This window comes from Gasterosteus aculeatus, chromosome 21, assembly GCF_964276395.1.
Source record: "Gasterosteus aculeatus chromosome 21, fGasAcu3.hap1.1, whole genome shotgun sequence".
In the NCBI taxonomy this organism is placed as follows: Eukaryota; Metazoa; Chordata; class Actinopteri; order Perciformes; family Gasterosteidae; genus Gasterosteus; species Gasterosteus aculeatus.
In genome coordinates this window covers 5583743-5610749 of record NC_135708.1, presented here as the reverse complement: position 1 = coordinate 5610749, position 27007 = coordinate 5583743, and the positions used below count along the sequence as shown (strand labels likewise).

Genomic DNA, 27007 nt, shown 5'->3' with positions numbered 1-27007 from the left:
TATATATATATACACAAGGTCTATCATAGAAATATAAATATGTGTATATATATATATAGATATGTAATAAAATATGTTATGGTTTGAGTATAAACAACCTTTTGTTTGGTTTTACAGGACTGATCTTTGCACCACACTTTTGGTTCCCTTCCACCTATACTTACTTATAATATTGATATTATAAAACTATACATATCTCGTGTTGTCATTCTGCATGCTGAGTTTTAGTAGCCTATATAGTGATTTAACATAAATAACGTCCTGATGGACCGCTGCCTCCTGCCAAAGAAAGCGCTTAAAAGAAACACGACATTTATAGGATGAGAATTTAAAATGACGTCTCTTGACACGTTGTTTCAAGACAACACAAAGTGTCCCATGAGAGTTTTTGTGTTGAGGTGAATGAGCTCTGTGTGTTTGTCCTGATGAAGATAATAATGTGAGAGCTCTCCCAGCAGGTTGTTGTGAAAGTGTGAAGGTGTGGACTCTGCTATGAATCAGGCTGAGGACCCAGAGGAGGGAGTCCCTCCCTCTGAAGCCCCTCTGTGTGGGGAACATGACAGCAAGACTAAAGCTCAGAGGTGAGAGGACCATCTCCAACTGTCCTCCACTCGTCTCCATGTCCCAACGTGTTTGACTCACTGACTCTGCTTCTATGTGTGTGTGTGTGTGACCAGGATCCATCAGAGACCAGGACCTGGACCTGGACCCAGCTGTGTGTCCATGAAGAGTAACTGGTCTATGAGTCCTCCTCTAGACTTCAAAGACGTTGGTCCCTCTGTTGATGCAAGGTGAGGGTCTCAGGCTGATGATGAGGTGTTTCTACCAGACTCTCTGGTGGAGGTTCTGGGTTTCTTGCTCCAGGGCCCTTCAGCAGTGTCCAGTAAGGGAGGGAGAGCTCCATGGAGGACTTGGTGAGACCTGTTGGGACTAAACCAAACTGACTGGTGAAGAAAACAGTGAGCTGAAAGACTCAGTTGTTGATTCTCAGTGGGACCAGCAGGACCAGTAGTCCTAAACCACTACAGGGTCTCATGTGGTCCACATCCAGACCTCACATCATGGACCTTTACCTTGTTTGGGTCTCTGTGAGGATGGACACCATGTGAGCTGATGCTTCATGATTAGATGATGATGTGATGATGTCACACTTAAACACAGAATCTGTGTTTAAGTGTGAATCATTAACTGTAAACATCCTCAGATATAAACACAATGTGAGCTAGTTCCTCCACATCAGGATCAGCAGAGGTCACATCTGGAGACAGCTGCAGGTTTCTGGAGACAGATGACTGGGACTGAACATGTGATTAGAATAAACTCAGTGCCCTGTGGACCAGCTAACGTGGTCTCTGTACTCCATGCAGGGTGTACTGACAAAGTCTAGTACTGGTTGAGAATACGGTAGATAGATATAGACGTGCGCCCGGTGCGCTCGAACACAGCAAAATGGAGAGTTCTGTGATCGGTACAATTACCTTGCATGTTTATTTTACATCCACATATCATACAGCGGCAAAACTTTACCTCATAATACATGTACCCATAATAACCGCATTGCTCACCACAAAGGCGCACACCGTCACAGTCGAAAACTGTTTGCTTCCCAAATTAGCAACACCTGTGTCTGGGATTCCTGCAGGTTAAATGGCCTACCTGGGCTGATCCGAGGTCGGCTGAGCCCCAAAGGACATACAGCCCCCAAGTGGCACAGAGAAACATTAAATTAATTAATACCAAATTAATATGGCTCCTACACAGGGGTTTGGAGGAAGTATTGACTTTGTGAAAAGGTCCAAAGTCTAGTTTCAAAAGATCTAAGGAGGCTTCTAGAGGACAGGGGACGGACTAAAGAGGTTTGGAGTAGTTCCATAAGACTTTGTACCAGATGCAGAAGTCTGCACACGTTGTTTTTATGACCCACAGTAAGAACTAAAACCAGATGAAACTGATGACTAACTGTCACTCAACTAATAAACTGTCCGTCATCATCGACAGTCGTCATCTGGTTTTCATCATGATCAATCATGACAGAAGCCAATATCTTTAACTAATGTTGTATTGGTGTTGATGGTCCAAACACCATGTGAGCTGATGGTTCATGTTCCTCTACAGAGAGGACCAGGAGAGCTCAGAGGTTCCCACAGGTCCGTCTGCCCAGCAGCATCAAACATACCTGGACTCCATCTTCATGGTGTGTACATGTACAACTACTTTAACATGTCTCAGTTCACCATCATCTCCATGCTGCACTTTGTAGACCAGTGGATTGCCCGTCAGTCCAATATGGACCTGATGGTGGCTTCCATGGTTCTAGTTGGTGTCATTCATAGAATGTTCTGTTCCAGCTGCTGGAGGAGAACATCCTCACTTTTGTGAAGAATGAGCTGAAGAAGATCCAGAAGGTTGTGAGTTCAGATTACCCAGAATGCTTAGAAAAAGGGGATGAGGAGGAGCTGGATGAAGAGCAGAGGAGGACCAGAGAGGCATTTGTGAAGATCTCAGTGCACTTCCTGAGGAGAATGAAGCAGGAGGAGGTGGCTGAGCGTCTGCAGAGCAGTAAGAGGATTTCTCTACAGACTTGTCATGCTGATACATGAGACCTTCACTAATGTCTCAAGAGATGGACAGAATATATTCATAGTCATTCTCTGAGGAAAGCAATATATTCTTTGACTCATTGATCTTCTTTGTTGTCTTCATTCAGGACTTCTTCCTGCAGATTGTCAGCGTGAACTCAAATCCAACCTGAAGAAGAAGTTCCAGTGTGTTTTTGAGGGGATCGCCAAAGCAGGAAACCCAACCCTTCTGAATGAGATCTACACAGAGCTCTACATCACAGAGGGAGGGACTGAAGAGGTCAATGAAGAACATGAGGTCAGACAGATTGAAACAGCATCCAGGAAACTAGCCAGACCAGAAACAACCATCAGACAAGAAGACCTCTTCAAAGTCTCAGCTGGAGGAGAGGAACCAATCAGAACAGTGATGACTAAGGGAGTGGCTGGCATTGGGAAAACAGTCTTAACACAGAAGTTCACTCTGGACTGGGCTGAAGACAAAGACCACCAGGACATACAGTTCACATTTCCATTCACCTTCAGGGAGCTGAATGTGCTGAGAGAGAAGAAGTTCAGCTTGGTGGGACTTGTTCATTACTTCTTCAGTGAAACCAGAGCAGCAGGAATCTGCAGGTTTGAAGAGTTCCAGGTTGTGTTCATCTTTGACGGTCTGGATGAGTGTCGACTTCCTCTGGACTTCCACAACAATGAGATCCTGACTGATGTCACTGAGTCGGCCTCAGTGGATGTGCTCCTCACAAACCTCATCAGGGGGAAGCTGCTTCCCTCTGCTCGCCTCTGGATAACAACACGACCTGCAGCAGCCAATCAGATCCCTCCTGAGTGTGTTGGCATGGTGACAGAGGTCAGAGGGTTCTCTTACCCCCAGAAGGAGCAGTACTTCAGGAAGAGGTTCAGAGACAAGAAGCAGGCCAGAAGCATCATCTCTCACATCAAGACCTCACGAAGCCTCCACATCATGTGCCACATCCCAGTCTTCTGCTGGATCACTGCTACAGTTCTGGAGGAGGTGTTGAAGACCAGAGAGGGAGGAGAGCTGCCCAAGACCCTGACTGAGATGTACATCCACTTCCTGGTGGTTCAGTCCAAAGTGAAGAAGGTCAAGTACGATGGAGGAGCTGAGACGGATCCACACTGGAGTCCAGAGAGCAGGAAGATGATCGAGTCTCTGGGAAAACTGGCCTTTGATCAGCTGCAGAAAGGCAACCTGATCTTCTATGAATCAGACTTGACAGAGTGTGGCATCGATATCAGAGCAGCCTCAGTGTACTCAGGAGTGTTCACTCAGATTTTTAGAGAAGAGAGAGGACTGTACCAGGACATGGTGTTCTGCTTCGTCCATCTGAGTGTTCAGGAGTTTCTGGCTGCTCTTCATGTCCATCTGACCTTCTTCAGCTCTGGTGTCAATCTGCTGTCAGAAGAACAAACAACCTCCCGGCGGTCTAAACGCTCTAAACCCAATCCTGAACCACAGCATCTCTACCAGAGTGCTGTGGACAAGGCCTTACAGAGTCCTAATGGACACCTGGACTTGTTCCTCCGCTTCCTCCTGGGTCTTTCCCTTGAGACCAATCAGACTCTCCTACGAGGTCTGCTGACACAGACAGGAAGTCGCTCACAGACCAATCAGGAGACAGTCCAGTACATCAAGGAGAAGATGAGTGAGAATGTGTCTCCAGAGAAAAGCATCAATCTGTTTCACTGTCTGAATGAACTGAATGATGCTTCTCTAGTGGAGGAGATCCAACGGTCACTTAGTTCAGGACGTCTCTCCATAGAGGAACTGTCTCCTGCTCAGTGGTCAGCTCTGGTCTTCATCTTACTGTCATCAGAAGAAGATCTGGAGGTGTTTGACCTGAAGAAATACTCTGCTTCAGAGGAGGCGCTTCTGAGGCTGCTGCCAGTGGTCAAAGCCTCCAACAAAGTTCTGTAAGTACAGAGAGAGTTAGATTCATACATCAGAACTTAAATCTGCTGCCATCTTTTATACTTTCTGGTTCTTCTTCATCCCTCTCTTCAGACTGAGTGTCTGTAACCTGTCCGAGAGAAGCTGTGACGCTCTGTCCTCAGTTCTCAGCTCCCAGTCCTCTAGTCTGAGAGAGCTGGATCTGAGTAACAACCACCTGCAGGATTCAGGAGTGAAGCTGCTGTCTGCTGGACTGGAGAGTCCACACTGTGAACTGGAGACACTCAGGTCAGGATTCAATTAATGTCCACTTGGTGTCTTTATTTACATCCATGGTACATTATTGACTTTAATAAGATTCTTTCTGCTTTCATGATTGAAATCAAATATGTATTTTCCAAATATTTTCAGGTAAAGGTAAATTTCTTTTTACAATTTTCCAATGTAAATATTTGACATTATAGAGTTAGTAGTAATGTTATCAGATTGTTGATGTACATTAGTGGGTGTTGTGACTGAAAACCAGTTAGTAACCATGTTAATGTGACCCCCCTGTACCTGATAGTATCTCAGTACTGCAGTGACCTTCCAGCCCTCACAGCTCCCTCAGATCATGTGACATGTGTCTTATTCTGTGTGTCTGCAGGTTGTCAGGCTGTCTGATCACAGAGGAAGGCTGTGCTTCTCTGGCTTCAGCTCTGAGCTCCAACCCCTCCCATCTGAGAGAGCTGGACCTGAGCTACAATCATCCAGGAGACTCAGGAGTGAAGCTGCTGTCTGCTGGACTGGAGGATCCTCACTGGAGACTGGAGACTCTCAGGTATGAAGAGGCTGCAGCCACAGACCATCAGTCTGGTAGAGGAGGTAGAGCTGGAAACCTTTTCTCTGTCCCACTGTCAGCCTGGTTAATAAGACCCTGACACACCAAGCTGACCTCAAACTACCAGAGACTCATCAAACTGTTTGTGTCCCACATGAGACCATCGACACAGACAGAGGTAGTGAGAAACAGTAGCCAGGATGAGCCTGAACAGGGAGGAAGGTAACGACAGGCTTGTTTCTCTGGAGCTTTGTCTTGTCTCCACGTTATAAGAGAGGACAGTGTCTCCTGACATGTTGGCGGCATCATGGTGGGTTGATATGAGTCAACGTGGTCACGCTGCAGGTTTGTGGGCTCTTAACAACTCAAACAACACTTGGATGTTTAGATGCTGGTCCTCTGCCTCCAGTGTGTGTTTGTCCTTTAGTCCAGACATTATTATTAAGAGACAAACAGTCAGAGAAACAATCTGTTCAAAGCGTCTTGATGGATCATCACAGGAGGAACGTTTGGTGTTTTAAAGGAGTTCAGCTTCACCTGCTTTTGGTGCTTTGCACTGAGAGACGGTTCCCTGATTGATAAGAGTGGACTTGTTGAAGCTACAGGTGACAGTCGGCCACAGACGCTCATTGAAGAACCAACAGCTGATGGTGGACCTGGAATTAGTATCAACTATATCCTAGAAATGAACAGAACATACCAAAAAAACTCTATCCAGATAAATGTTGCCATCGAATGGAGTGAATGTGATTGTGGTTGGATGAGAAGTGTTGGGAGCGGCTAGGGGGTCGTATTAGGTTACTAGCAAATGAGGAACTAACTTATGGACATTAACAGAATTATTAATAATCACTAAGATACTTCTCAGAATGAATAAATAACGGGGCACCACCCTGAGCTAACAGGGACCAATAACCAATACTATAAATCAAGTCTCATAATTGATATTCACTCCTTGAGAGTGAAGATGTTGGAAGGAGTTAAGTTTGAGCACTGGCGATGTATGTCAACGGTCACCCCCATATAAATGCACAAGTAAACACAGGAAAACGGTTCTTTAAAGTATAACAGGGTTTATTAACTCACAGAAACACCGATCAAGATCACCTATAACTGCAACCAACAATCCCCATAACACCTATTTTAAACCTACTCACTAAACAAGCAATCAAAACCAGAGTGTGTGTAAGTGTGGTTGTGTGTGAGCACAGAGGGGGGTGAGAGAGAGAGACGACGGGGGTGCAGAGAAGGAACGGCGGTGGGGTTGCGCGCAACAACAAGCGGAGTGCCGGTTATCACACTAGGGGGCGAGCGAGAGCAGCGGGGCGGAAGTGAGACCGTTAAATCAAACCACCGAGGAAAACGGGAACGTTAAACAGTGTAATACGACTACTGGACGCGAGGGGCGAGCGAGAGCGAAATGCAGGAAGTGTTCCACGTATTAAAGCAGGGGGGTCCAAACTTTTTTCACTGAGGGCCACAGACAGAAAAATATGCGAAAAATTGAGCCGCTCACTAAAGTTAAGGTATATCACCTAGTGTATTAACAGTAATACAAATCAATCAATCAAATGTCGGTAAATTATGCTTGATAATTTATTATACTTACAGAAAAAACTGCATACATCACATCTTTCTATGTATGGGTTTTCATTTATCTATTTTCAAATAAAATCAATCAAATGTAGGTAAATTATGCTTGATAATTGAATAAACTTAAAGAAAAAAACTGCATAAATCACATCTCTCCATCAATGGGTTTTCATTTTTTTTACAAAAAAGGTTGGCAGCTCATCCTCAGATTGCTTCTTCGTCGATGGGGACCCCCTTCACAGCCCTGTATAAAGAGGGAAGGCTTTATTTAACCTACTTATGCAAATCATTTATCAGCTAACGTGTTTTAGAAAATGTTATCAACTTCAATTGACTGCATTTATTAAGTAATTGGGCTTTTGAACACATGAATACTGTGTAATATATTTGAACTCGCCTACAATGGGAACAGTGTTGCACTTAATGGGAGCAGTGATGCTGCTCTGGACTGAAGGACGGCTGGCAGGTCACGAGTAAGTTTGCTGGTTGAGATGTGAAGGACATCACAGAGATGGCTGTCGCTCATTTTGGTTCTCAATCTGCTTTTGTTCAGAGTTAACAGAGAAAATGTTTGCTCGCATATGTATGTTGTGCCAAACAGACTGGTCATTCTTTTTGCGTGGCGTCGCATCAGAGGAAACTTGGCCTTTTCCAAGCTCCGGTAGAAGTCGGGTAGGGAGAGGAGCTGCATCTCGATGAGTTCTAATTGCAGACTCTCTTCCACTTCTTCTGCATCCAGCAGGAAGGGAGTTGAGAACAGCTTGATTTCTTTCTCAATGACAGAAACATCTTGGAAGCGCTGATTGAATTGTGTCATAAGAGTTATGATCACAGAAACATATTTCCCCTTTTTAGCAGAGATGTCGGCCTTTGGATGAGCACGTTTAATTTTGGACAGCGTAGGGAAGTGCGCAAGGTTGAAGTTGCGTAGTTGTGTCTCAAAAAGACAAAGCTTCGCACAGAAAGTTGTGGTACAAGCTGGTCTTTGCCTTGTAGGCTCTTGTTCAGTGAGTTCAGATGACCAGTAAGATCAACTAGAAAGGCAATAAGGGAATAAAACCGCTTCAGCACGGAGCCGCGACTAAGCCAGCGCACGTCACAATGATAGAGTACGTCCCCGTATTCAGCATCGACATCAGATAGGAAAGCTTAATTCTTTGTGGTAGAGCCCTCGTGCTCGAATTATGTTGACAGTTTTCACAACTGTGGTCATCACATCGCCAAGCTGGACTGTCTTGGCACAGAGAGCTTCTTGGTGGATGATACAGTGCAATTTTACAGCCTCGCCTCCACTCTCATGCACCTTGGTGCACACCATCGATGCCATTCCTTTGGGCTCGCCTGTCATAGCGGGAGCCCCGTCCGTTGCAACTCCACACAGCTCGTCCCATTTAAGTTCCATCTTGTCAATTGCACCTGACGCGGCTTCAAAAATGTCCTCACCCGTTGATGTGCCCTTTAGACTCCGAAGATCAAGCAGCTCCTCCGTGATGCAAAAGTTATCGTCAACTCCCCGCAAAGAAATGAACAGTTGTGCGGCGTCTGTTGCATCTTTCATCACATGCAATTGAGTAAAAGTCAAAAGCACAAGCTTTATGTGACACTTGATTCTGTATGTTAGCTGACAAGTCTTCGATTCAACGCACAATTGTGTTTGTGGACATGCTCACGTTGTTGAATTCCTGCATCTTTTCCGGGCACATTATTCCAGCGACTTTAATGAGGCACTGTTTACGAAGTCACCGTCTGAGAAAGCTTTCCCACGCGAGGAGATTCTGTCCCGCGACCAGCGGAACGTAGATCAGCAACGTGAATCAGGATGGTCGGATCCATGTGTGTGCAGTTACGGAACCAACGATGTGGCTGGCGATACGAAATGAAACCACAGGCAAACGGATCTCACGGCGGAGACCAGGGAAAAGAAAAGAAAATAAGGAACTATTCTGACCATGAGATCATTCAACAGCGTAACACAGTTGGCGCTTTCACTCTCTTACAGCAAACGATGTGATAGATCACAGCATCAGATCAACAGGAGACATTACGACATTTGCAGGTACACATTCAAACATGAATCAAAGGTAGCGGATTCGTTGATCGGGACTCTATCGTATCGTTATGACTGAACAAATCAAATAAACATCAAGTTCATATCAACACGCTAAATTAGTCTGCCCAGAAAACCAGTCTTACTGTTTGATGGGCGTTGGTCATCAGCTTCCAGCTGACTGAGGACAGTTGAGCTCCGCGTAGGGAAACTCAGTGGATGAAGGCGATTTCGGCCGTGGGGTCCGAACTTCTCGTTGGGAACAGAGGCGGCGGGGGGTCAGAGAGCAGCTGTCTCTCCGGTCCTCTGGAGTCAACAGGAATGAAATCAAAAGGGAAAAGGAAGCGGGACGTAGTGGAGCGCGAGTCTTGAGTTCGTCCAGCGAGATTAAGACTGAAACTTGGGAATTGGAGGGAAAGAAAAGAAACGAAACATCGTTGTATTGTCTCGATCTGACGGGAAGTCAGGCGAAAGAGATTGATCCTTTGGCGCAATCTCTTCTTATGAACTTGAGGTCCATAAATAAATGTCACTGTCCTCGGCCAATGGGAGCGCTCGGTGTTCTTTGGTACGTCCTCTTTTTATGGCCAAGGGGGTCTGGAGAGCTGCAGGGGTCCTGTTATCAGACCCCTATATGTTTGTGTTCTTCCTTTGTCCTTGAAAAAGTGAAGAAACACGTGGTGAGGTTCATTAGCAGGGTGGAGGCCCAACAGAAGTATAAACATTTAGCATCCAGACACCCGATTGGTTTTCTCCGCCATGCGCCTGCAAATCAGAGCGACGGCGGGTGTGAAAAGTGGTCGGTGGAAGGATCCTTTGTCAGAAGCCACAAGCCGATCTCAGTTGGTATTTAGCGACATGGACCCTCCTCCTCCTCCTCATGCAGATTCCATGTAACGTTACATGAGGACCTTCATGACCATGAGTCTGTGGTTTTCTACCTTTATAGAGAATCTGCCACAACACAGCGACTTGCAAGTAGCGCAGCGCCTAAAATAAAGTCACGTGTGTCTTTATGCGGCTTTAGAAATGAACACAAAGGGATTCTGTAAGTCTGAAAAACGGGTTATTTGGTCGATGTTTTGATAAGCGAAGCCAGTTCAGTGTTTCCATCATTATAACAGGGGTGCCCCCCCATGAAGTAGTACAACGGGGAGACACTGCAGTCTACCTGATCAATGGGACAACGTGTACGTCCTCCGACTCGCGTCATTCAGCCTCACTGGATTCAGATATTCACATATTCAGAATGACGGTCCCTGGGACAAAACCAGCTGAAAACCCCTAGAGGGGAAATATCCGTCTCACCTTTTTCACCCTTGACCCGTTTTCATGCCTGCATGTCACACTTAAATGTTTCAGATCATCAAACAAATTTAAATATTAGACACAGATAACGCAAGTAAACTGCAGTTTTTATCATTAAGGGGAGAAAAGAATCCAAACCTAAATGGCCCTGTGTGAAAAAGTGATGAAAACATAAATGAAGTGAGGTTCATCACATCTTTGGAAAGCCCAGTTCCATTTCTCCAGCCACAGCCGTTCTCAATCTAGAAATCACTTAAATAGGAGCTGCCTGACAAAGTGAAGTAGACCACAAGATCCTCACAAGCGAGACATCAGGCTGCGATCCAAAGACATTCAGGAACAAATGAGGAACAAAGTCATTGAGATCCATCAGTGTGGAAAAGGTGACAAAGCCATTTGTAAAGTTTTGGGACTCCAGCGAACCACAGGGAGAGACATTGTCCACAAATGGGGACAACATGGAAACATGCACATTGTGTGAATACTGAATGGTCTGTATCTGCTTTATCTTTATGAAACAGTTTAATGTGAATGTTCCTTTGCACACGTCCCATGAAGCTTGATCTGTAGCATGACGTCATTTCTCCCGTTTGAATTCACATCTGGTGAAAGTACAGTGACAGGTCCATTTCTTATTTGTTATCCATTCATCTTCTTCATGAATATATTCCAGCACCTCGTCGCTGTGTGACGCCTGACTGACAGTCTGTGGTCGTCTGTAAGTAGTGGTAGAAGAAGAAGAGGTGGTCCATGTGGACATGAAGGACAAAGCTGTGTGTGAGAGTGATGTAATGTCCATGTCTCCATGCTGCTCTGACCCCCCTCCTCCTTTCAGGGTGGAGCCTGATGGAGTCCAATGGTTGAGACCAGGTCTGAGGAAGTGTAAGTGTGCTTTGATTCATGAAGATTCAACCATCTTCACACTGTGACATCACTCATTCACCTCTGTGATGTCATCATCAAAGTGTCAGTAGATGAACACATGATTAATAACTGCAGCTGTATTGTGTCTTGTTCTCTCATCAGATTCCTGTGAACTCACAATCGACACAAACACAGTAAACAAACACCTCAAACTGTCTGACAACAACAGGAAGGTGACACGTGTGGAGGAGGATCAGTCACATCCTGATCATCCAGACAGATTTGACTGCAGGCCTCAGCTGCTGTGTAGAACTGGTCTGACTGGTCGCTGTTACTGGGAGGTCGAGTGGAGAGGAAGAGTTTATGTATCAGTGAGTTACAGAGGAATCAGGAGGAAAGGAGACAGTAGAGACTGTGTGTTTGGATACAATGATCAGTCCTGGAGTCTGAGCTGCTCTGATGGAGGTTACTCTGTCTGTCACAATAAGAGAACAACACCCATCACCTCCTCCTCCTCCTCCTCCTCTGGTAGAGTAGCAGTGTATGTGGACTGTCCTGCTGGCTCTCTGTCCTTCTACAGAGTCTCCTCTGACACACTGATCCACCTCCACACCTTCAGCACCACATTCACTGAACCTCTTTATCCTGGGTTCAGGTTCTGGTTTGGTTCTGGTTCCTCAGTGTCTCTGTGTCCTCTTCAGGAGGGAGAGTCTCCTCCTGGTGGAGAACCTTCCTCTCTGCTCACCACATAGTTCAGTCTGTACAGCTGATGGTGGTTCATGTGGGTGTAGGTGCAGGTGGAGCAGGTGAGGGGTACCTGAGCTGGTCTGGACTCTGGGGGGTCCACAGCTATCTGGGACTCAGCTTAATGCTGCTGTGCTCTTTCAATCAATAGATGATCATTTAGATATTGGCTCCTAATTAGGCTTTAATCTTAATCTTTATGTGTTCAAGAAGACATTTTATAAGACGCTCTTTCATCTGTCCCCCCATATGAGACAAAAGTGTCCTTATGTGTGTGTGCGCTTCATCAGCAATAATAAAAACAAGATGAATGAGGAAAATATGAATGTGTAATTCTTTTTGAGCCAATTTTAACTTCAAATCTTTCTAAATCTGTTGAGTGAAATCAAATCTAATTTCACATAATCAGGTTTGTTTTGAACAAGAAGCTTTTTAATGGTTCAGCAAACCTCTCAAGGAAATATTGAATATGCGTTACTTGTGTTTTTATTCACTATAATGTCATTTACAACATTTACTCCATGTGTTACTTTAACAGAAATAGAATTGTTTGGCTCTAATGTTAATAAATGACTTTTATTGGAAACAACTGTACATGTTTAAACATGCCATCAAATAAAGATGCTTTCAACACGCTGTATTATTTCTTTTGACATGAAATACTCTGATCCTTTTTAAAGATGCTGTACTATTGACTTTTGTACTATTTCCTCTATAATATCTGTATTTATTCTACAGCCCTATTGCTGTGTCAATAGCACAGAGGAAACATTGGTGGTGCAGCATGTTGAAGAAGGAAGTGAAACGTTAGTGAGTAAATAAAGAAATGAGTAATGAATAAGTTGCTTTATTAACCTTATTAACCTTCACGCAGAGCCGTCTCACAACAACACAAACTACTGAGCTCGCTACTTCTGGTGCAACTTGAAGCTTTCATTCTGCACCAAATATCACACATAAGTCACCAACAAAAACACACAAAGCACAAGCACACATTTGATAACAGGGTGGAGTTTATCTCCTCACAAAGTGGAGTATTGAAAGTGTTAAATGGGATTTCCCGCCAAAATAAAAGACAAACAGAGGCAGCATTGCCACTAAATGCAATAAAACACGCGTTGTGCAGCATGGACAGAAAGAGGAACGGCTTTAACTTTCCATCTCTTAATAACATGGTTATTGTAGCTGAAAGAAATGATTACAATAAAGTACATCCTCATTCTGCTCTAAAGCAGGTGTGTCAAACTCATCGTAGGTCACTTTGATCTCCAGCCATGTCCAGGGCTGATATGAAGGTCCAAGGTGATTCTATGTGGACGTTTCTCCAGGTTTCATGGCTCGGCTTGACCTCCTCACGCACAAACGCATGAGGACCGTCACCGACTACTTCCTGGCTCCCTGATGGGAAGCTTCCGGATGCTGGTTTGCAACGATGTTCCCTGACAGAAGGCACTGCCACGTCAGTCTCCTGGGAGGGGAAGAGCGGAGGCTGATAACCAGTCATAGCCATAAATGGGGACATACCTGTGGCGGAGCAGATCAGGGAGTTGTGTGCATACTCGATCCAGGGGAGGTACGTGGACAGAGGGAACATGAAAATCACGTTTCTCCACCTTAACATAAAGTCTATTCTCCAGGAGTCTCTTTAACACAATGTTTACATGTTGTACATGCTCCTGGAGGTCACGGGAAAAAATCAAAATGTCGTCCAAATACACAAATACAAAACGATTTAACATATCCCTTAACACATCATTTATGAGTGTTTGGAACACAGCTGGGGCATTGGTGAGGCCAAAAGGCATGACCATGTATTCAAAGTGACCCAGGGGAGTGTTAAACCCTGTCTTCCACTCGTCCCCCTTCCTAATCCTCACCAAATGATACGCGTTGTGGAGGTCCATATTGGTAAAGATAGTTGCTTTGTGAAGGGGACCAAAAGCAGAGTCAATGAGTGGTTCGAGGTCTATGGGTGGAATAATCCGGCGCCGGCTTGTTGAGCGGACCAGATCCTTATAGTGGGGATGATTAGTATTGGAGGGAACCAGCCACGCCCCCTAGCGCTCACAGCAACTGCAAAGGGAAACAGAAGGGGAGGAGGAGAGACGAAAACAACAAGCTACACAAATCCTCACAGGAGATTGAGATTGAAGGCATCTACCAGATTTATAAACTTTATTGGTTATTTTAAAAATGGTTATAACGAGAATTACAGGAAGATTAATTCAACAACCAAGCAGTGTGACGGCGTGAGTGTACTCATCAAACATGCTTTTCTTTAGATGAAGTAAAACCAGACGTCCAAGAATTTTAGACGAATTGGAGATGATGAAGATCGAGAAGATGACGACGATGATGTTGATGAAGATGGTGAAACGTCTCATCCTTTCCATGGATTAAGAGCTATGTAATGAACATGTGGTCTTCTAGTGTCCATTAGTACAACATGTGAGATTGGACTCTGGAGCATACATACCAGACCATACTGGAGAAGATGGTGCTTCTCTGTCAAGCCATCGTTGGTAACATCAGAATAATGAAGTGAATTCTTATTCAGCTCCACCATGAGATGATTTGTTGAGGGACACATGAGTGAAGGGCAACAGGGAGAAAGAGTGTAACTGTGATCTTCATTCTTCTTACAGTCACTGAGACAGAAGGGACATGTGGTGGGACATGTTGTCTTTTGTTGACACTCATTGGCTGAGAGTTTGGAAGCCAAACAGAATTGAACATATATATATATATACATATATGTTGTGTTGTGACTAGAATGTGACCTGTAGCCTTTAAAGGCTTCCTAATAAAGATGAGACACAGTTGTCATGAAGCCTCAGACCAACATGTACAGCTAATGTCCACTAGATGGCGCCGTTTCATTTGCAAGCTGCAGTGTTGCGTGTTGACAAGCCGAGTGGTCCCGTGCACCTAAACACACGTTCAGTGAGCTCGGTGCTGTATTTTCTCACGCAGGTACTTTGGGACACCTTGCAGAGTGGTTTATGAATCCCTGCTGTCACAGACTAACATGTGGAGAACCATGGCTGGCTGCACCATGGGAGGACACAGGTGTCTGTACCAGGTGTGTGTGGATGACAACGATAGTCCCAATTATTGGTCCCCACCAAAACAACCAGACACTGTTACATGACACAAACCATCTGTGCAAACAAGGCTGTTGCCTGGCAACGCTAATGACTGAATGTCCACAAACTCTTCTTGTGGTGCCGTCACAAGGTCTACATTCATGGTTCATATATTCAGGGTCACTACAGACTGACCTCCCAAGGCTTTCATGCTACTTTGATGGATTTCTAGGGGAGAAAATATATTAGCTATTAAGAAAAGAGGAGAGCAGGCCAAGGATGGGCTTTATAAATACTAATGTGCCCCAAGTATCCAGAGACTAATGAAGGCCACTAAATGGTCCCCAACCATTTGTCAACTTGTGTTAAGCTGGTAAGACGAGTGTGTTACAGCCACAGAGGCTGACAAACACCAACCGATGAACTGCAGAGGATTTGATTACAATAAATAACGTGTAGAAGGTAGAAATTGAAGCGCTTCTCTTAAATAGTTTGAACAGGTCACTTTGTTTAAATAATGTGATTAAGGTGGTTGACCGTCAGCGACCTTGTGAAAACACGTGAGACTGTTGCTGTCTGTCTGTGACACACACACACGTATTTCAGCTGAAAGTTTATTTAGTTCATGTCTTTTCAGTATTTTATATGAAAGTGTAAGTGAGTGAAATGACTTTTAGTTAACTAGTACGTGTTCTCTGTGCAGCTGCAGTCTGCTTGTGTCCACTTCATAGCAGCCAAACACACCACTCCCTTCACACGCTACGTGGAGCACATCAACTACCGGCTGGCCTTCTCCGTTCTATGTGGACGGTTAGAATTCACTTGTTATGAATCGGCCGGTTGTTTTTTTTCCCGGATGTGTCACTTCTTCTACTGCTGTCACCTTTCCGTAGCTTTTCACTCTTCCTCCAAATGACGAGTTGAGTCGTAGTAGCTTCTCAAGCTGTTTACTGTGGCTCTTTATATCATGTCACAGACAGAAGAGTGAAAACTGTAACAAACACAAGGTACAAAATAGTTTAGTCCTACGTAAACATATGTGAATAAAACTTTTTTAATTACAGTTATCAAATCCCCTTTTACTGTAAATATGCATCTTAACTTTTACATTACAATTAAAACAATGAAATGATCAACTTACGACATTGCTTCTGCAGCATTTACGATGTGGATTGCCATAGATGACGAAAGCATGTTGGCTAATTCTACCATCTTTCTCTAACCACTAGCAGGAAACTAACCCCCGGAACTTCTAAGGCATGAAACCATTTCAAAATAAAAACTTGTACAAAATAAAAGCCTAATGCCTAAAAGGCAGCCCATGCTCATTTCATGTATTTGTACAGACTGATCATACATCATTCAGTAAGGACTCCCATGCACCTATTCCTCCCATGACATGAGATCTGCTGATGAGAGGATGAGAGGCATTTATAATGGGCCCTTATACCTTCAATTGACTCAGACAGAACAAATAGTAATTAACCAGTTGTGGGTTTGCAGCAGGTTCTGGTAACACGACGTAGCGTTTGACCTCATAGAAGACAAGACATTTTTTAGAGACTAAATAGAAACACGTTCAGGTTCTCCTGAAGTAAAATGCATCCCTTTGGATTCCTGTTGTTAAGCTCTAAACCTCTAGCAGTTTATAGCATATTATAATACGGGTAGATGAAATGCAGCGCTCTGATTGGTTGAGAGTGAGTCACGGTGCATTATTGAGCCATAATGTACAGTTGCTGGTCACATTGACCCGAGCGTTCCGTATCACTGCACACAAAGTAACAGGTCAGATTTTGTGCCGTTCGTTGACATTTCAGTGTTCAGCTCAGTGGCGATCGCCGAGAAGAGACCAGAAATCCCACAAATGATCAGTTTGGGTCAACGCGAGCTTCCACAACCGGACAATGAAGGTGGACGTCATGAGAGATGTGAATGAATGAGACGGTGCAGCACCCGATGCTGTTTACCTGCACGTACGGGGACTATTTTGTCTCTAGACTCCTGAAATGAGACACACAACGTTTGTTGGCTACAACTATTTAATGCTGAAAGCAGCTATTTACTTACTATTCATAATGTGGCTGGTAACCGTATTATAAAAGCAGCACTTTATCTCCAGTAATGTAAGAGTTGGGGGGCGTTGTTAGGCCCGACGCGCAGCGGAGAACTGCTCCATCATTGGAGGATAAAGTACAGCCTATAAGGCGATGGGTTAGTTTAAACATAAAGGAATAAAAGTTACATTTCAACTTTAAGATAAAGTACACCAGCCAACAGAAAGTGACGAGTGAGGTGAGAAATAAAGTGAGCGGTGGAACGTCAGAGTCAGTCCGTGTTGATGAAGGCGGCGTTCTCCATGTTGTGTCACATGGAGCGTCGTTGGCCAGCGACGTGCAAACCGTTCTCCACGCAGACGACTCGTACCATGTAGATCTGTTCATGTGCTGCAAAGTGACGATGACTCTATAACGGACCATGAACTGGACATCGTGGTCTCCGTGGCAGGAAATGGAAGCGGAGGCGGTGGGGCCCGTTTAAAACTAGGAAACATCCCCTATGATCAGATATTGTCTTCTGTACGCAGCAAACAACAGGGATAACAATCTGTGTTTAGCACGTTTCATCCGCCCAGACAAGGACGCTGGTTCTAAATGAACATATGCCGATGTGGCGGCTTTTGAAAGGTATCTGGGGCTGAAGGTCATCATCTTCCACCATGTGACAGGTCGTAAACGCCTGCAGGGCTTCAGAACACACGACACACCCCACCTGCAGACAGTGTGGCTCCATCTATACAATGAGCACCAGTACAGGATTGGAAATAAGACCGGATTGTTTGGGCTACATGTGTATGTCAGTATTGGTACCAGACATATGAGACCCGGCTCACTGGAAACAGCTGTTATACAACACAATGTCCAACACACACAACCAACACACAGAAACGCAGCGACTGTGAACGCAGACGTGAATCTAAATATGGTTTTGATCAGCACAAGCGTCCAGAAGCAGTACACGCCGTCGTACCGTGTGACGCTATGAAATATTGTGAGGCGTGTGGAGAAACACACAGAGGCGGTAAAAAGCGCACACATGCAAGCCGACGTCTGTTTCCACTGTGGAGCCACAAATGGAGGGTGAGGACGAGCATGAATGCTTCATTCAACCCAGTGAAAAGAAAGAGCCTCAAACAGCACACATGTTGTATGACTGTGAGACACGCGTTCATAACGGTAAGCACCTTGTGAGGAACGACACAAGACCAGAACACACAGCTTATACATCCATAGCCCACAATGCATCTGGTTTGACAACTCTATCATGCTGGAGTATCTTGTAAAACAGAAGATCCGGCCCACGGTGGTCATGAGTGGGAGTCACACTGATGTATGACAACGCAGACCAGCAGACATCAGAAGACTCACTTAGTTTTCTACGCATGCGTTTGGCACAAACACCCGCGGCGTTGGGGTTTGAGGATCTGGAAAAAGGTTATTTTCCACACAAGTTCAACACAATGGCGAATGAATACTACGTTGGCAGATACCCCGACCCGTCTTACTACGGGTACGAGACGTGTGACACTGAACAAACTCCATTCATGAGGTGGTGCAGCACAGTTTGTGGAGAGAAATGTGATTTCCAGGCAGAGCTCAGCCTGCTGTGTCAATGATGTAGAGGCGTTGTGGAGCGCGTGCTCCATTCATGGTGGAACATTCCTAGAACGCAGGCAGCTCCACCCTGTTCCTCTCACCACTTTGCCATCCAGCTGTTTGGGTGTGTTCAGAACCTTGTTCCTCCCGCGGGACACGGTGGCTCTGACACACGAGGGGCTACACAAGACACAAGAAGACGTATTCTGATGTTTTCATGCAGTGGCCTGAATACGTGTCCCACACGGAGAATATTGACATCAGACATGCACTCAACCACGGGGAGCACCAGTCTGCTCCGTTCTATGTGGACGGTTAGAATTCGCTTGTTATGAATCGGCCGGTTGTTTTTTTGCCGGATGTGTCAAATGTCGCATACAGAGCGACATGAACCCCGTCACCAAAGTCCCGTATGGTAACAACACAAGGCGCTTATGGAGAGAACAGATGCCCTGCAGAAACAACAGGGTTTGAACGTTGTGCTGATGTGGGAGTGTGAGTGGGCCTCATCAGAACCATCCAGCGCTTCTGTACAGGCCTTTATGGCCACGTACAAACAGCACAAACGTCTGGATCCTACAAAGGCTCTTTGGCCGCGTACAGATGCTATGAAGTTGTACCACAAGGTCTGCGATGATGAAAAAATCAGATCCATGTCCATGGATAATTACTACGGCTTCATAAAGTGCACAGTGCCCCCCTCCCCCCGAGGGCTGTTTCTCCCCGTCTTGCCGTACAGCTGTCATGGAAAGCTCATGTTCCCGCTGTGCGGGTTGTGTGCTGACACTTTGAACCAACCTTGTGAGTGTGTTCACAGTGAGAGAGAGAGGCAGCTGTCTGGGGTTTGGGTCCCTGGAGCTACAGACGTCTGTGGAAAAGGATCAGCGGATTGTGTCCACCCATGAAGTCTGGCATTCTCCCAACAAAACAAGCACATTGTTTAGTGGACATGTGAAGACGTTCATGAAATGCAAGCAGGAGGCATCAGGCTATCGGGGCCGCGTCAAAACACAGGCTGATGGGGAGAAATACGGCGCCGAGTAGTTCTAAAAGGAGGACATTCAGCTAAACCCAGACAGCCATGAGTCAGTCAGTCAGTCATTTTATTTTATTTTGTAAATAATGATCCATGAGGAGCTGTAACAAACTCTCTGTGGGGCCGGTTTAGCATGAGGAGTAACATGTGAGCTGATCACAGTTCATGTTCACGACCAGTTTGATGTGAGACAATTCTGTTTGATCCCAGATGAGGCGGCTTTGGTGCAGTGGCGTCATGCAGACAGCAGCAACTCTGGTGTAAAGGACGTAAATGTCTTCACAGGAGCCATGACAACGGCCCACGCCAGGTTGATGCTTTACGACTTGCTAGATAAGCTGCAGGAGAGGCTGTTGTACTGCGACACAGACAGCGTTGTCTTTACATCAGAGGCCGGCGATTGGGTTCCCCCCCTTGGGCCACATCTTGGTGACTGACCAACTAAACATGTGATGTGTGTGTCCGGGCCGAAGAAGACGACGTCACACAGTTTGTATGTTACGCACACGACACGCTACAAGGTAAAACCAGCGTCAGATACAAAGGCGTCGCGTTAAATGGCCGTAACGCGGCTGTTGTCACGCCCCACGCGCTGATTGGTCTCGTTCCATCTGCTGTAGCCAATCACAGCACACATACGTTGACTGTCTGAAACCATCAAACGGGACAAGAAGAGGTTCCATCTTAAAAAGGAAAGTCCAAGTGGTGAGCAATAAGCGGCGGGTGTTGCCCGATTACACCACGCTGCCCTCTGGCTACTAATGGGGATCAAGGGTTTGATGCGCGGCTACAACATCCCTTTAGTTTGGTAGTGAGGACCATCGAATCCAGCAAAGACTCTTTTTATCAAGAATATTTCACAGCGTTTTGATAACATGGTGCACATTTATTCATGTTGGCAGCCTTTATATACGTTGTAGAGGGCTTACCAGAGTCTCTCTGTGATGATGTTTTACTACCACAGGACAAAGACAACCTACTCATCAGAGACCATTTAATGAATGCCAGCAGTAATGATATAGAAGTTCAAAATGTTTTTACCAAATACGTACATCATAGAAATCTCAAACACATGGTGGTATTTTACAGAGACACTTGTCTGTGGTGCGACAGGGTGAGCGGGAGACGGGCGTATTGTCTCCATCACTACCACCCCATGAAAGCAGCTGTGCCTCAACAGATGTTGATGAAGGGCTCAGAAAAGATGTGATTTTGAGTAATGTCATCCGACACATGCCTAAAAAAAGTAGGAAACAGGCTGAATGCATATAATGGACAGACGAGGGCGAGATTATCATCAGTGATCAAATGATCAAAGGCACACGTTAGTATGACCTGGTGAAAAGTGTCACCGTATAATGTTTTAGACCCTTCTACACCCATCGGGTGGAGGTTTTGTATAAATACACTAGCTGATTTAAATACACCGCTATCGGCTATCCCCAATACACATGTACACAGGTCTATTGGTGAATATAAAGTGGGGGGCGACTATGACACACCCCTTCAGGCCTCATTCAGTTCGAGGTCTTAGACCTGTCGGTCTCTAGATAGCAGAACCTTTAAGACCCCAAAGGACAAAAAGGCTAAATCTCATTGGCTGATGGGTGATTCATGGTTAAACCTTTAAGATTTAATTATTCTTTGACGTGTAATTGTGTTGTTTTTTCATAACAGATGTAGTGAATGCATATTATTTTGTTTTATGTCACTTTTGAATATACTTAATCCACATTTTTTTGTTTTATGTATTGTATTATATCGGCAACAAGACTGATAAAATGAATAAAATTATATTTCGACATTAGATTGCACATTGTAGACATGAAAAAGTATCCCCACAGCACACAGAGGGGTGTATTTTGAGAACAAAATGACAGACCATTGCATCGTTATTAACTAAATTATGTCCGTACAAGATTCCGTAGCAAGATTATTCTAGAATAAGACACGTCTGTGCAGTTATAATTGAGAAAATTAACTATTTCATGCGGGGATGCTTCATAATTTGGAGGGTTTTCCCAAACTATCAAAGAAAAACCGTGCTTGTGCTTTGTGATATAAAGAGCCAACCAATGTTCTCCAGGTTTGTCAGCCGGATGCGTGTTTACAATCATCATAGCCGGATACTTGTGCAATGCACGTTTAGGAAGTTGGTCACAAGCTAGAACTCCCATAAAATCTGTGCCATTACCAACGCTTGTCAACTCTACGGTGTTCATTGGGGTTTTTAGAAGTTATCTATCAACACTGGTCGCTGGTTTAATATCTCCATGAGTCAAAAACAGAATAACAAATGAGATTTATAGTCCGGGGCAGAGCTGTTCTGAAACGGACCTCCAATCGAACATTTCCTGTCTTAATTAGTGACCCGTTCCCCGAGTGGCCGTCGCCAGGCTCCAGATTAAAACAGAACAGGGAGTATCCGTGGCCAAAGTCATTCCGTGTTACTGCCAGCCGTCTGTCTTTCTCGTGTGCAGCTTCCGCAGTCATCAGAGAGAATACGTATAAAGTGTAACAAGCTGCATGAATGTCTGCTGGGAATGGGGCAAAAAGGGATTTGGTATTTGAGGGTAATGGAAAAGGTTCCCTGTGTTTAAAGCCCAGTATTGCCGCCAGATGTCCTTCAAAGGTCATAGTTGACTCCGACGCCACTCCCAGGAAGTAGATGGGATTTATAACACTGCTATAATGCATCGATACACCCGCCAGAGGAGGGTAACTACTAAGTGGTAAATGAATCGCTTTAGTTATTGCCTGTATAGAGTCACAAACCCCCACGTCCAGGGCAAAGACTTTAGTAGCCCCGGTTTTAGAATTGAAAACGTTATATTCGCATCACTCTTTGGGAAGCTGTTCCAGACGCGTGGTTACTGGAATTCTATCAAACCCACCTCATGCGGTTCACTCAGAACGATGGGCCTGGCTGATTTTGTCCTATAATTCCATATCTCATTCTTAGGATATACCTGGAATGAGGCGTTACTCGGTAGCGTGACATAAAATCCATTGGCGGCCATCGTGCTGGTTCGTTTGAGAGTGACCTCTTACGGTGTGTGCGTTTGTCTTTTTAATCACACGTCCACAATGTCTTTTTCTAAGACACACGTATTAAACTTATCCGGCCAGCCTCTCCATTTTACCATCACCTGCTTCTTAACTCTGGTGGTTTTTCTGTGCAGGATTTTTTATATTTTAAAGACTTTGTTTTTACCTATAATTACCTTTTGCAGCTCCCTCTCGTAAAACGCCCCTTTCACAGACAAGCTTATAAACTGGTGCATCTCTGGCCATACACTGATATTATAAAATGCTTATCGGGGAATGTTAGTTTATAACCCTTCCTAAACACCTCAGAGTTTTGATATTCTCACGGTGTCCCCCTTTAATTTAAAGCTAACAGTCTTTGGAGGATTCAACTTGTATAGATGTTTGAAGACAACCTTTTCATTGTCTTTATTTACAGCCGATGGAGCCATTTCTTTAGATCTGTGATGAGAGTTGTTCTACACGTCTACAAGATCTTGAACCACGTCCACATATCTGAGTGAACAGATGTTAAATATCTCCTCATTCGTGTCTTGTATGTCCACCACACTTGCTTTGGTCTCGTTTGAGGTTGAAAAATGTGTAATTTTATGTGGATCCAACAGTCTCCTAAACGGCTTATTATAAGACTCTGTCCCTTGGTCAGTTTGGAGTTTCACTGGTATACGGCCTCACTCAGAATGTCTTTAAAGGCTCTGGCGACAGTGGAGCCTGATTTGTTAGAAAGTCATCTAACTCACACGTATTTAGAAAATACGTCGATACGCGTCAACAAATACCCCACCGAGTAGTTTTCCTCTGCATGTTCTCACATATCAACAGGATCCATCTGAAACTGTCTGTCGATACCGCTGACCAACACCCTGTTCCTCGGACAATGTACGGCTGCCTCAGCGTGCAGCGGATACGCGTCCTGCTCCAATAAAAATGAATTAACCGCGGACATTGACGGCGTCGCCCCGGTTCCTTCGCTAACGGCAGTTCAGCCACGCTGCCCAATCCCCCGGGATGTGCTGGATCATAATACATCTGCAGCATCCCTTCCATGATTGTGTCAAAGTACGAATGAGCACAAATGTGTTTTATTTCTGTTATACAAAACATATCAGCGGTAGTCTGAAGAATAACATCCATCCATCCATCCATTGTCAAACCGCTTATCCTGCACACAGGGTCACGGGGGGGCTGGAGTCCATCCCAGCCAACTTCGGGCGATAGACAGGGTACACAGAGATATACAACCATTCACACTCACATTCACACATCTACGGGCAATTTAGAGTCCCCAATTAACCTGATCCCCAGAGCATGTCTTTGGACTGTGGGAGGAAGCCGGAGAACCCAGAGAGAACCCACGCAGACACGGGGAGAACATGAGAAAGGCCACTGGGCGGAATCGAACCTAGGACCTTCTTGCTGTGAGGCGACAGTGCTAACCACCACGCCACCGTGCCGCCGTTGAAGAATAACATTCATTTTAAAAATGACGTTACAGAAGACTCAAGATTTTCATTTAATTTTTTCTCTCAGCATATTTTGTTTTTACATGTCCACCTGTCGTTCTTTTAGATGATCAAGGGGTGGAGGATTTTCGGTCTACACGAGGTAGCAGGCATACCAAGTTGCACAGCAACCGGTGTATTGTCGTAAACAAGACAGTGAAACAGTGAGTGTGATCCAGAATTATTTGAATGTCTTACATTCATGTTCTTGTTCTTTTTCTTTTCTATTTGTAATTGGCACATAAGTACTAACTAGACCTCGTGATCCACACTCCGTACCAGCTGGTGGCGGTAACGCGCCGATTACTGATCATCCACCGCCGAGAAGAAGAAGAAGAAGGAGAAGACGTGAGGGGGACGCGTAGAAAGTCACCAGAGCTGCACTTTAACGTCTTAAAGTTTCACATCCTGTGAGTATGTCCCGTGATACACAGCGTGTGTTTGTCTGTAAATCCCTTTTTATTTGTTCCTTTTAAAAGAAACCGAAGCGCAGCCGCTAAACCGGAAGTGCGCACATTTTAACAGTAAAACGCAATAGAACGTTTGTAGGATAGAAATCCGTCTGTGACGCAACAATATCTATAATATAGCAGAGTAACATTAGAAGAATGAATATGAAACGTCATCGTGTGTTAACAACAGTAGTTGACTACACGCAGACACATTTACATTCATCCACGTACACAGATACTCATTCATCTGTGCGCTGTTTGATGCAATATAGTTATAATATAGTAACAACACATTTATTACTGTAGGTAATAACACAGTTTGTGGTGGCAGACTCGTTGCTGTTGGCTCTGATATTTATTTCCAGTATTGTTGTGTTGCTTCAGTGCTCAGAGACACTTTAAGGAGAGTAAACGTGTTCACATCTCCACCACTAGGGGGCAGAATACGACTATTTAAAGCAGTGGTTCTCAGCTGGTCTGGTGGCTCCGGGACCCACCATCACCCCTCAATGACAACCGACCCAAATCGAGGAACGTTCTCAACTTCTCAAATGTATTTAATGAAAATATGGTGCAGTTTGAACCTGAGAGAGTGTGGAGACAGAACACGTATGACCACACAAAAACAAGTTTAATGAAAAAACAGCCAGCTGGTAGCGACGCTAGAGAGGGAACTATTCCCTTTACACTAAATGAGCTAAAACCCCAAAGTGCATCTTAAGGACATGAGGTATTACAACATACAACAATTAAGAATCTTCAGCCATTTCAAACAAAAAAGTGGAACAAAGACTCAAATGACTTTAACAGATACGACAAACACTGTGTCTTGAGGAGCAGCTTTTGCACAAATTCAAAATAAATAAAAAATGCAATTCAAAAGGATTCAGATATAGAAAATGAACGTTTCTTGTGATTACCTCATCAGGAGGTAAATCCTGAAAAACTTTGTGCTTTACATAAAATTAAGCAGCACTCACTTCAACCTGAGGTGAACCTGGAGGAATTTCTACTGGGAGAACTGGGCATGTTTTTTGCTCTTGGCAAGAGTCTCAAAGTCTGGAGTTCTAGTGGACAAGGCCAGTCTGAGGTCAAGCTCGATGTCCAGTCTCTTCCTGTGTTTAGTCTCCAGCTGAACCAGAGCTGAGACGCACTCACAGAGACAGGCAGTGCTGAAGGGTAGCAGCACTTTGACTGCTCGAGTGGCGAGGGAAGGACACTCGCTGATCACGCTGCTGCACCACAACTGGGAGGGGCTCACCTCCGCGTACGGTCACATGACCGCTCCATCAGCTGACTCTCCGTTGCTTGGCAACGTGACACTTTCTATGTGGATTCCAAGCGGGTCACGTATCCAGTGGTCGTCCCTCTGTTTCTGGGGAAAGTATTCGTTAAACGGCTCCAGAAGTTTATTCAGATGCGCCGTGATTGTTTCTCCAGTACGTTCTTGTCTGCCGTGTCCAGCTGCTGTCCCTCATGACAGGCATTGGGGAACACGTCGAGTCGGCTTTTGGAAGCATGACTTGCCCACACAGAGATCTTTTTTCTGAAAGCATTGATTTTGTCATGCTGTTGATGAATGTTGTTCCCCTTCCGCTGCAGAGACAGATTTAATCCGTTTAAAGGGCTCCACAGGTCTCTTTGTGAGAAGAGCGCTTACTTTCCAAATGCCGCTTCAGTTTGGACGGCTTCATGCTTCTTGTGCCAGAACCTCGCTGCACAAAACACGCTGAGGTTTTTGCCCTCTTTTGTCCTCAATATAAGAAAACCCATATCTAACGTAGTCGGTGTCGTCAAGTCTCCCCAATTTTCTTTTTAATTATAATTTTTATTTCCCAGGCAAAGGGGAAAACGCCAATTCCCAGGCCATTAAAAAGGGGTCCGCGACCCACCAGTTGAGAACCACTGATTCAAACCACAGATTGAATCATATTGAACTGTTGTTGTTTCTGGGACAGATGCATTGAATGCTTGTGTTTCCTTCATTTGATATTCATGCTTAGTTGTAAACATCATGTATGTTGATGTCGTGGAGGAGTGAACACGTGTTGTTCATGGATCAATAAATAAGAATACAGACGTTTCTTTGTTTGTCACACTTCCCTCCTAAATCAAGCTGTAGACCAAAGAGCTCAAAGGTCCAAGATGAGAAGATATAATGTTGGTCTAAAGAAAATGACTCGTGTGACTTTACGGCCTTCAGACATTTGGACTCTAGAACATTTGACACATTTTCCCAAATGTCACGAGACGAGAGCAGAAAAGAGAAGGATTGGTTCTCTTTCCTTCTTTGCTGCCATGTGACCTGTGACCTCAGAGGGACCTCTGGAGCTGTGGGCGGATGCACAGCGTACTTTTGATTA

The 27007-nt window shown here is 44.8% G+C and overlaps 1 protein-coding gene across 29 annotated transcripts in view; it reads left to right on the top strand.

The window, feature by feature from the left end:
- LOC120811373 (NLR family CARD domain-containing protein 3-like) overlaps window positions 1-27007 on the top strand; it is a 126429-nt gene that overhangs the window by 45225 nt on the left and 54197 nt on the right. For 16 of the 29 annotated variants that reach the window (XM_078096845.1, XM_078096853.1, XM_078096844.1 and 13 more), the window contains 2 exons: window positions 4603-4776; window positions 5135-5308. The exons of 4 other annotated variants lie outside the window; for them this stretch is intronic. In XM_078096845.1, coding sequence (XP_077952971.1) covers window positions 4603-4776; window positions 5135-5308 — 348 coding nt within the window. Of the gene's footprint in view, window positions 1-455; window positions 582-677; window positions 792-2115; window positions 2195-2348; window positions 2560-2707; window positions 4512-4602; window positions 4777-5134; window positions 5309-11091; window positions 11139-11282; window positions 12498-24493; window positions 24603-27007 lie in introns of those variants that run through there. 9 more of the 29 variants (XM_078096866.1, XM_078096854.1, XM_078096867.1 and 6 more) reach the window with 7 other exon arrangements.